General features: G+C 40.1%; 1 protein-coding gene across 1 annotated transcript in view; it reads right to left on the bottom strand.

Moving 5' to 3' along the window:
- The window catches only part of LOC141098808 (vomeronasal type-2 receptor 26-like), a 66,543-nt gene extending 55,895 nt beyond the window's left edge, over nucleotides 1-10,648 (bottom strand). The window contains exons 1-3 of the mRNA XM_073586783.1: nucleotides 10,412-10,648; nucleotides 8,482-8,931; nucleotides 6,211-7,026 (exon numbers count right to left, since the gene is read on the bottom strand). Coding sequence (XP_073442884.1) covers nucleotides 6,211-7,026; nucleotides 8,482-8,931; nucleotides 10,412-10,648 — 1,503 coding nt within the window. The remainder of the gene's footprint in view (nucleotides 1-6,210; nucleotides 7,027-8,481; nucleotides 8,932-10,411) is intronic.
- Between the last annotated feature and the right edge of the window lie 1,126 nt (nucleotides 10,649-11,774).

Genomic DNA, 11,774 nt, shown 5'->3' on the forward strand with positions numbered 1-11,774 from the left:
GGTCAAATTTTAACCCTTAAAACTTCCTAACAAAAATAATTATGTGCTGATGTAAAGTAGACATGTGGGAAATGTTATTTTTAAACTATATTGTGTGACATAATGCTCTGAGTTAGGGGCATAAAAATTAAAAGTTTGAAAATTGTGAAATTTTCAAAATTTTTGGCAAATTTACATTTTTTTCAAAAATAAACACAAGAAATTTTGAAGAAATTTTGCCTATTATCATAAAGTACAATATGTCAAGAAAAAAACAATCTCAGAATCAGTGGGATACATTGAAGTATTCCAGAGTTATAACCACATAAAGTGACAGTGGTCAGATTTCAAAATTATGGCCTGGTCATTAACCTACAAAGTGGTCCTAAGGGTTTAAGGTACGTGACCAAAAAGTCAGCATCTGCAAGAGCACACTGTTTTAGTGTGGCATGTATAAATGCAGAGTTTCACCATTGAAACAAATATGCAAAGAAAAATATTTGTGACTTTTCCTTTGTTTATTTAAAAAATAAATGCTTCTCGTCTTCCTTCACAAAAACGTTTGAACAAGATTGGACAAGAAATGCAAACATTATATACAAACGCTTAGGCCCAACATGCACAAGGTCTGAAACAGATTTCAGATGTTTTTCTTTACAAACTTGTGCTGACTTGCTTCTGCTTTTTAGTGAAATAAGAAAGAAGAAAAAATGTAATTTTAGTTCAAGTTCAGTAGAACAAATGCAAGTTACACTATATCATTGATAAATCACACTAATCATTCAAAAATGGAAGCTGTTTTGAATGCCTTGACTTTTATTCAGGGTATATTAGTTCTTACAGACTAGCTAGAAGTCCCATAGCCTGCAATGTGAAAGCCACAAGGCATTATGGGAAAGGTTCCAATTGGTTGTGCCTGAGGCTAGATTAGCCTTCTGCGATTGATGCAATTTTCCAGAGTGTGAAAAGGAAGCAGGCAAGTTTTTTTTTTTTTTACAATTTATGCAATTACATTGATAAAATGTTCAAATCCCAAAGGACCTGCAGATTTTGCATAATTCAACTAAAATTTGATTAGCATCAAATTGATTTTGAATATAATTTCTGTTCAATGCCCAGTTTAGCATGCAAAAATTTGCTGGCTTTAGTGTTGAGTAAGTCTACCGTAATTGAAATCTGAATCTGCAGTTTGTGTGAATTTAGAAAAAAAAAATCTTTTCATTGAAAATATTTATTGTATATTGAATGCACATTATCATGATTATACTCTGAGACCTCTCCAGACCCCAGAGCATAGAAACATGTGTTTAAAAAAGACCATTTTACTAAGCCTACTCCTGTCCTGCTGCACGGCCCCACTCTAATCCGTTCTTATCAGTATTGCCATCTTCGACATATTCTAGAGCTTGCCATCTTCGACACTTCTTGCTTAAATGGGCCACAAAAATTATGACATTATGTCCTAGTCAAAGCAGAGATGCTGTTGTGTCTCCGACATAATTCATGATCCTTGACTGTCTATTTGTTTATATAAATGCAATGATTTGCTATGACTATCCAGAATATTCAGTTTCAGCCAAAGAATTAATGTTGTCTGTATCTTTAGCTCCATCTACTGACCAAAGTCCTAACTGCAGTGTTATTGTGTGTCTTAGTTTCACTTTCTAATCTTCTCTTTCCCTCCAATCCACAATGTATTCTGGGTAAGTTTGCAAAGTATTTTGGTTTAGTTCAGCCCCATTTTTCCCTCCAGGTCACCATTTTCTCTCAAGCCTGCTTCCTGTGAACATCTCATTCCTCTACTCCCCTTGTGTCAGCATCTGTGGTAAGTAATCACGTTTCCCACATCTAATTCCTGTCTTAGATCACCCTGCTTAGTTAGTTCTCCCCTGGTTAGCTATTATGTATGTTATGTATTCCTATGAACCCAGCACTGATTCTGTGTATGTGTTTTGTATTGTAGTTTCACTGCTCCAATATACCCTACATTCAATTAAATACAGATTCATCTGCAGTCTCCCTTATTGGACCCTAGGTATAGCGGTTTAGCTGCCTGTATAAGCTACATGAATCCCGGTTCATTAGTGAGGACAGAACAGACGCCAAAAATGCAGTGTGATTGGACAAAAGTAAACAGATCAAAACCATATATGTATTCATTATTTATACGTTTTTTAAAACCCTTCTTAGCATGTTTATAGAGAATATTATTTGCTGGCCAACCATCCTTTTGCTGGATTCATGTGATCAAATTACAAAAATAGGAAAATTTGGTAGAATCTAAAATAGTTTGTGAAGTTTGAGGTACTCATTTCTAGTTAGCATATTCTTAGCATATTCTTGTGGTTTGGGCATTTTATACACCCACACCATTTAATGTAGACTTGTGTGATATGTGTGAGCTCTTCAAGACTAAGGCTATGTTCACATGGAGTTTTTTTTTTTAAATGTTTAAAACCACAAGGTTTTCAAGCAGAAACTGGTTAAGGAAATGCTTCTGTTTAGGTCATTTTTGCAAATAACTTTTTGAAAGCATTTCCTGAAGCTGTTTTAAAAATTGTATTTGTCCTAATGCATTATTTCCAGATTGGAAATTTTCTTCAAAATCCATTTCAAAGAAAGTACTTGCATTTCCAAATATCTTCTGAATAACAAAATTCACACAATTCTTTATACAGTTGTGGCCAAAAGTATTGACACCCCTGCAATTCTGTCAGATAATACTCGGTTTCTTCCTGAAAATGATTGCAAACACAAATTCTTTGGTATTATAATCTTCATTTAATTTGTCTTAAATGAAAAAACACAAAAAGAATTGTCCTAAAGCCAAATTGGATATAATTCCATACCAAACATAAAAAAGAGGGTGGACAAAAGTATTGGCACTGTTCGAAAAATCATGTGATGCTTCTCTAATTTCTGTAATTAACAGCACCTGTAACTTACCTGTGGCACCTAACAGGTGTTGACAATAACTAAATCACACTTGCAGCCAGTTGACATGGACTAAAGTTGACTCAACCTCTGTCCTGTGTCCTTGTGTGTACCACATTGAGCATGGAGAAAAGAAAGAAGACCAAAGAACTGTCTGAGGACTTGAGAAACCAAATTGTGAGGAAGCATGAGCAATCTCAAGGTTACAAGTCCATCTCCAAAGACCTGAATGTTCCTGTGTCTACCGTGCGCAGTGTCATCAAGAAGTTTAAAGCCCATGGCACTGTGGCTAAACTCCCTAGATGTGGACGGAAAAGAAAATTTGACAAGAGATTTCAACGCAAGATTGTGTGGATGTTGGATAAAGAACCTAGGCGAACATCCAAACAAGTTCAAGCTGCCCTGCAGTCCGAGGGTACAACAGTGTCAACCCGTACTATCCGTCGGCGACTGAATGAAAAGGGACTGTATGGTAGGAGACCCAGGAAGACCCCACTTCTTACCCCGAGACATAAAAAAGCCTAAAACATTTTGGAAGAATGTTCTCTGGTCAGATGAGACAAAAGTAGAGCTTTTTGGGCAAAGGCATCAACATAGAGTTTACAGGAGAAAAAAAGAGGCATTCAAAGAAAAGAACACAGTCCCTACAGTCAAACATGGTGGAGGTTCCCTGATGTTTTGGGGTTGCTTTGCTGCCTCTGGCACTGGACTGCTTGACTGTGTGCATGGCATTATGAAGTCTGAAGACTACCAACAAATTTTGCAGCTTAATGTAGGGCCCAGTGTGAGAAAGCTGGGTCTCCCTCAGAGGTCATGGGTTTTCCAGCAGGACAATGACCCAAAACACACTTCAAAAAGCACTAGAAAATGGTTTGAGAGAAAGCACTGGATACTTCTATGGTGGCCAGCAATGAGTCCAGACCTGAATCCCATAGAACACCTGTGGAGAGATCTAAAAATGGCATTTTGGAGAAGGCACCCTTCAAATATCAGGGACCTGGAGCAGTTTGCCAAAGAAGAATGGTCTAAATTTCCAGCAGAGCATTGTAAGAAACTCATTGATGGTTACCGGAAGCGGTTGGTCGCAGTAATTTTGGCTAAAGGTTGTGCAACCAAGTATTAGGCTGTGGGTGGCAATACTTTTGTCTGGCCCATTTTTGGAGTTTTGTGTGAAATGATCAATGTTTTGCTTTTTGCTTCATTCTCTTTTGTGTTTTTTTTCATTTAAGACAAATTAAATGAAGATAATAATACCAAAGAATTTGTGTTTGCAATCATTTTCAGGAAGAAACTGAGTATTATCTGACAGAATTGCAGGGGTGTCAATACTTTTAGCCACAACAGTATGATTAAGCAGGTGCAGTTTGAATTTAAAAGCAAGACTTGTCCAAGTATTTTTTAAGCAGTTTTTGAAGAAAATTTTGGAGAGGATTTACAAAAAAAAGATTCTCAAAAAATTGTGTGATGACAGCCTTACAGATTTTCCCGAGTTCCTTTTGTTTGCAATTGGTGTCTAAATCTTCTTTTAAAATCATTTTTGCGCTCATACAACTGATATGGAAATAAAAGGTATTACTATTTGATGAATAAGATGGACTACATAGCAATTTGCTTAGCATAAGATTAAGAAAACCTTTGAAATTCAAAGTCACATTTTTTCTCAACATTTTATTCATGTTGAAGCGATTTGCAGCAAATGTAAAATACTCCAACTACCCTAAGAAGATATGCAAACTCTGACATCTCTAGGACTGTGTTTAATTAATGTCTAGCACTTTAGTGTAAACACAGTGAAAGTTATAACAAAATGACATGAACATATTTGGCTGTTGGTAAATGAATAGTAACTTGTTGTGAATTCCCTTGCTGATACTTCTGAGCCAAAGCTCCCTCTGCTCCCTCTGGTGGTTACTGGGTAATGGAGCTGGCAAGGTTGATGGAAGTTTCCCACCTGACGTCAATAATTGGGAACCTGGGATTACTGGCTGGGAGCATATAGCTGAGCTGGCTACTCTTGGTAATTGCTGGTGATTTCCTCCTTGTGCATTTGGAGTTCTTTTGTCTCCTGCCTGATCTGCATGGTTCAGTTAAGTGATTCTTTTGCTAATCCTTTGCATCTAATCTGGTTGTGCCTTTTTTTTGCTTTCTGCTTTGCTGCTAGGGTTCAGCATACTCCCTGCTGGGGGCAGCGCTGGGCCCCAATCCCTATGTTACAGCTTGTGTCTGTTTGTTCAGTCCCCTGTTATGTTAGTATCTTTTGCTTTGCTTCCAGCCCATACCAGAGTGCTGATCTAGTGGGGATGAGGTCGTGTGGCCTCAGGTTTTTTTGTATATCAGATATGTTGGATTTTTTAAGGGTTTTGTGCGTGATTGCAGACAGTATCTTTTCTGTCCTGTCCTGTCTAGACAGCATGGGCCCCACCATTTGCTCAGTCTGTTCTCTGCCTGTGTTTGTGTCTCATCTTGTTTCACCAACAATATATGTTTGAGGGCTGTCTATTCCTTTGGGGATCTGCTCCAGGGCAGTTTAGAATACATCTTTCTGGCTTTAGGCTTAGTTAGTTCTCCGGCTGTGCCGAGGCGTCTAGGGCTTCATAGGCACGCTATACAGCTACTGCTAGTTGTGTTGATAGGATCAGGGGTCTGCAATCCACTTAGTTACCAACCTCTCTGGTTTTCTGGTAGCTTAGCTTGCTCCTGCCATCCTCCTCGGTGACCCATTCATAACAGTAGCTGTTCTGTTATTTTTTCAGCATTCTTTGTCTTTCTCTCCCTGCCTCTGCAGCTAAGCATGGATTTGTGATGTCCTTTCACTATCCATATTCACCACAAAATGGTTGCTGCATTTCCTGCATTTGCTTTTATACATGCCATTACAATTTCTCCTAATTGGCTGTGTTATGTTATGTGATATGATGGCTGTAAAGCATCATGGGGAGGCCTGCCCGGCTGTGCCTTAGATCATGTGAGCCTTTTTATGACTGACATAATCTTTAGGAATGAACTAAATGGAAGTGGCCATTTTTGATGATTTACTTGAGTCAAATAACAAATTCTTTAAATTCATTAGGTTAAATGAATTTCTAAAAAAATGACCTAAATTTGATTTGCATCAAATTGACTCTATCATCTCTATTAGGAAGAATATCATTGTGATTGATTCCATTTAAGATGCCTGTGGATTAACTTTCTGCAAAAAATATGGGTTTTCGGTTAATTATTATAAGTCTTTTATATTTTTCTGACTACCAGATAATAAAAGTGTCCAATACATCTGGATCAAAAAAGTTAAATTACCTTCAACATGTGTTTACAATTGAAATTTCTTGGCATATGGAGAAGGCCTTCATGTAGAGCGTGAGCCATGGCATAGACAGCGGTATATACGTGATAGGTGGTTCTGAATGTTTCAGTGTTGTAATGATTGCTGCCAATGTTTGGTAATTTCATTGTCTTGTTGCAATTCTTAAGTTTGTGTGGATAATAATTTTCAGCTAGCATTTTTAGGATGGGGTTTGAAGGTTTACAGCTCAGGTATACCATTAGAATATGTTCAAGTATTGGGTCATTTGGCCGATTTTCAAGACTAATATCTTCTAAAAATGTTTTCAGTTGTGGGATCTTTATATTTGGTGCTGAAAATATGAGGCTTCCATCACAAGATGCTTTACGTTTCACTGATGAAAGAATGTGAATATTTGACCCCGCTGGTATAATCAGAGTCTTCACCTTTCCTGAAATGCTTTGCTCCTCAATAAATTGTACCGTGAGAAAAGAAATTGTGCCACAAAGTACAATAATGTTTGAAGTTGATTTTTGAAATATCCTTCTGTTCTTTTCATTGCTGTTTTCTTCTTTTGTGAAATCATCAGTTTTCATTTTTAGAATAAACTCAATGCAAATATCATAAACTTCTGCCTGTTTCATTAACTCCTGAGTTTGTGTGTGCCCTCCATCATCATCAGAGGCAAGAACGCCAATCCATGTCCAATCAAAATGTTTGAGAAGCTTAACTATTGCCAGATATTGAGTTTGATCACTAGGAAGAGTTTGGAAGAAGGATGGATAAAGTTTCTTATTGGATAAAAGAGGATTTGTGGCACCGTAGCTGATCTAAGAAATAAAACAGCAATTATGCGCAAGAAAATAGAAGTGAATGTTAAATTAAATGAACAGAGACCCAAAACTCTAATTGTGTGTGTATATATATATATATATATATATATATATATATATATATATACATATCTATACATATTGTAAGGTTTTACTCACTCAGCTGCAGTTTGAGGTAGGCACTGGAAGCAGTTTTCATAAAAAATGTCCAGTCAGGTTTATTAGCTTCATAAACCTGGTTAAGCATGAGCAAACAAAAGATAGCCTTCTCCCGCACAAAGTGTAAACAAACAGAAAATAAACGACTTTCGACTAACCTCTGCACTAATCTGTACCTCCCACTCCCGACTCCAAGACTTCTCCCGTGCTGCTCCTATCCTCTGGAATGCTCTACCCCAAGAAATTAGGACTAACCACAATTTGCATAGTTTTAGGCGCTCCCTCAAAACACATTTGTTCAGAGTGGCTTATCACGTTCACTAATCAAAGTCATTCTATGTGTAAGTGTGCGTGTGTAGCCCATTCACTATATCCATCCTTCACTCCCTCAAGATGGCTGGACCTTCATTGTAAATATACAATTGTAAATACACCCCTGTACTTTGTATCTCCCTCACCTCATTGTAGATTGCAAGCTCTCACGAGCAGGGTCATCTTATTTCGTCTTATTTTGCTTTAATTATTTATTGTTAGCGATGTGACTTATGACTTGTGTTTTGAAACTGTTAAACTGTAAAGTGCTGCGGAATATGTTAGCGCAATATAAATAAAGAGAATTATTATTATTATTATTATTATTATTATACAGTCCATATTGTACTGGGGTTCCGCCTGCTCAGGTCAGTGTCTTTAGCAAACACACTGGAGGCCTCCACACCTCCAGTCACAGACACTGAATGAGTTACTCGGTCTCCATATTATCTGCCAAACAATGCCTCAGAGGTGAAGTTATGTGAGCAGTCATTCCCACTCATCTCTTTTGACTGCTCGTTAATTCCGTTCCTGGAATGGCCTAATGACTCTCTCAGCCACTATATGTGCTGGAGCATGCTTTCCAAGATCACCGAAGCTACCAACTGCGATGATGCATATCACTTCTTAAGGACATGTCCAGTGGCTGACTTATATAAACCCACTACCCAAAGCCAGGATTTTGGTACTTTCTGCCATCAGTGTACTCTCGACAGAGCCTCAGCATTGCCATGCAGTTTCCCTGGCCTATGCTCCACATGGAAGTTAAAATCCTTAAGTGCTACCTACCACCTGGTAACGTGGGCATTGTTCCCCTTTTTCTCCCTCATCCACTTCAGTGAGGCATGGTCTGACACTAGCCTGAACTTCCTGCCTAAGAAGTAATACCTTAGAGTGTCCAATGCCCACTTGATGGCCAAACATTCCTTCTCCACTATGGAGCAATTCTTCTCACAGGATGACAACTTTCGACTCAGATACATTGATCTCTTCCCTGTTCACCTCTTGTGATAAGACAGCGCACAGCCCAACATCTGATGCATCTGTCAGGACCACAAACGCCTTGGAGAAATCCGGTGCCAACACCACTGGCTGTTTACACAGGGCTAGCTTCAGGCCCTCAAAGGCCGTCTTAGCCTCTGCAGACCACTTAGACATAGCCGACTTTGTCCCTTTGAGGATGTCCATCAGAGTGGCAGCTATCATGGCAAAGTTACTGATAAACCAGAAGTAATAGCCCACAATGTCCAGGAATACTCTGATGTGCTTCTTTGAGAGTGGTTTTAGCCAACTCTGGATCACCTCAACTTTATTTATATGGGGCTTTATTTCTCCTCTGCTTATGACATAGCCCAAATATTTAGCTTCCTCCATTCTCATGGCACATAAAGTATTTCCTGGACTTTGATTAGATGATTTTCCCAATCCTGGCTGAAGATCATAATGTCATGCAGATAGACCACTGTTTACCTCTTGTGGAGAGTTAGGATCTGGTCCATGGCTCTCTGGAAGGTAGCTGGGGCTCATTGTAACCCCAATGGCATCCTTGTGCATTGGAAGACTTCATTTGGCATTGAGATGGCCATCTTTTCTTTGGCATCTTTTGAAAAGGGAATTTGCCAATACCCTTTTGTGAGGTCAAAGGTCAAAGGTGATAAATGGTAATGTATCGGGACAGCCCTAGGCTCTTAATCATTTCATCGACACAAGGCATTGGGTACGCATCAAACTTAGAGACCTCATTCAACTTCCTATAGTTATTGCAAAACTGCTATTCTCCATTAGGTTTCATCACTAAGGCTATGAGACTGGATAACTCCCAGGCTCAGAAACTGCTTCATCTCTTCCCGAGATCACCTCTCGGCGGGCTTCTGGAATCCGATTGTCATGCTGCAGCTCTGCAAGTAAATGCAAACTCCACTAGATGGCAGCAGAGTGGAGTGAGGTCTGCAATACAGCACAGAGCAGACCCGCAGCACAGCAGCATGGCTACCACCAGGTGACAGCAGAATAGTCAAACAAGCCAAATCAATGCCAGAGAGTAACTGAGTACCAAGGGGAGTACCAATCTCAGAGTCAGAGCCACACCAGAAGGTCAACAGAAGCAGAAATAACAGAAACAAGAGACAGAATCAAGTCAGAGCCAATGCCAAGTCAAATATCGGGAAATCCAAACACTAAGGGAGACACAGAGTCTGGGCGGGAGGAGAGAAATGAATAGACAGGGAAAAAGTCAACGAAACACAGTAGGACAAATCAGGGTATCACCAGAGTCAGCTACTCATGCTGTAGGCAGAAAATATAACTAACACTTCCTGCTGGAAGCAGTAGACAGAAATAGCAGTCCTGACACCAGAACGAGGCAGAGAAAAGTTAATCCCTGCCATGACCAGACCGGGAAAGAGGGAAACAGGGCTCAATAACCTGTCTGGATCATGACACCGATATTACTTCAAGTTAACCCAGACCTGAGGCTCCATCAGAAATTTTAGCTCTATGGTCTCAGTACAACCTAGTAGTTCTGAGAATAGGTCTCTGTTTCAATGTAGCAACTCTCAACACTGTTGCTTGGGGAAATGACAGCATCTCTGTCACTTTAACCTCTTCTATATCTGCATCAGGCATAGCCTCCAAACACAGAGCTTCCTAGGGCTCCTATCTCTCCATGGCTTAATTAGGTTGATGTGGTACATCTGGTAGGGCCTTCTTCTTCCTAGTTGGTGGACTTTATAGTTGACATCTCCAACCTTTTCAACTATTTGAGAGGGGCCCTACCAATTGGCCAGGAATTTGCTTTCCACAGCAGAACCTGTACTGGATTCCCAGGGTTGAAGTGTCTAACCCTCACCAACCTATTTTACACCCTCGACTGTGCCACTTGTACTTTGTGTTCTCTCATGATGGGCATCACCTTCGCAATCCTCTCTTGCAACTGGGCTACATGTTTGATTACATTCCTGTAGGGTGTAGACTCCAACTCCGAGGTCTCCTTCGGTACATCAAGTGGTCCACAGGGGTGTTGGCTATATAAGAGCTCAAAAAGGAAGAGTCCAGTAGAGGCTTTTGGGCCTTCTCTGATGGAGAACAGAAGGTACCGCAGTCTACAGTCCCAGTCTCGGTTGTCCTTTTCTGCAACCTTCTTCAACATTGCCTTCAAGGTTTTACTGAAACTTTCCACCAAGCCATCATCTGTGATTGGTAGACTGAGGTCTAGAGTTTTGTGATTTGCAGGGTTTTTACAACACCTTCATCACCTTTGACATAAAAGGGGTCCTTTGGTCCGTTAGGATCGCTTTACGCAACCCTTTTCTAGATATGGACAAACTCCCGGGCTATACTCTTTGCAGAGGAGTTACAAAGTGGTGTGGCCTCCGGATACCAAGTAGTATAGTACAGTACCACCAAGACATACTGGTGCCCTCTGGAAGACATGACCAGGGGTCCCACTAGAGCCTTGACTATGTGATCAAATTGGAAACTAAATGATGGGCAATGGCCATAAAGGGCTACAGAATTGAGTTACTGAGTAGGTCAGCTGGAAGGAGGAAAAAGACCTTCAGAAATTCAGAATATCATGGAGACAACTGGGCCAGTAGAACCTCTGGAGGATCCAAACCTGTTTTTTTTTCTACCTCTAGATGACCACCTAACACAAGAGTATTGGTTAAATCCAAAACCTTGCGTCTCTACGGCCCTGGCACTAGTAACTGCTCTATTACCTCCGCTCTCAACTTGGTGACCCAATAAATTAACTCTCCATTCACAGTAAAATATGGTAATCCAGTGTCAGTCATTGGCTCTTGAACAATACCATTAAGTATGGATTGAAAATTGTCCTCTTCAAACCAGGGATTGAAGCTTGAAGAGGACAATTTGCATATTCATGGTGGTTCCTGGGAAAAGCAAAAATTTTGCCCTCAGCAAGAAGATTGTTGGGTACAGCTAGGACCAGCTGCTTGGAAAGCATCACCAAACCAGGGATTAAAGCTTGAGGAGGACAATGTGCATATTCCACGTGCCTTCTGGGAAAAGCGAAGAGTCTCCTTCAGCAAAAAGATCGTTAGGTACAGCTGGGACCAGCTGCTTGTAAAACATCAAACCAAAGAGGTTGGTAACTATGCAGACTGCAGACCCCTGATCCTAACACGCAACTAGCAGCAGTCGTGGAGCGTTCCTACGGTGGTCCTAGACACCTCATCACAACCGGAGAACTAAATAAGCCTAAAGCAGGAAAAGAGGAAAACTAACTTCCCCAGAGCAGACCCCAAAGGAGA

This window comes from Dendrobates tinctorius, unplaced genomic scaffold (assembly GCF_039654945.1).
Source record: "Dendrobates tinctorius isolate UK_male_01 unplaced genomic scaffold, ASM3965494v1 ptg000095l, whole genome shotgun sequence".
Lineage (NCBI taxonomy): Eukaryota > Metazoa > Chordata > Amphibia > Anura > Dendrobatidae > Dendrobates > Dendrobates tinctorius.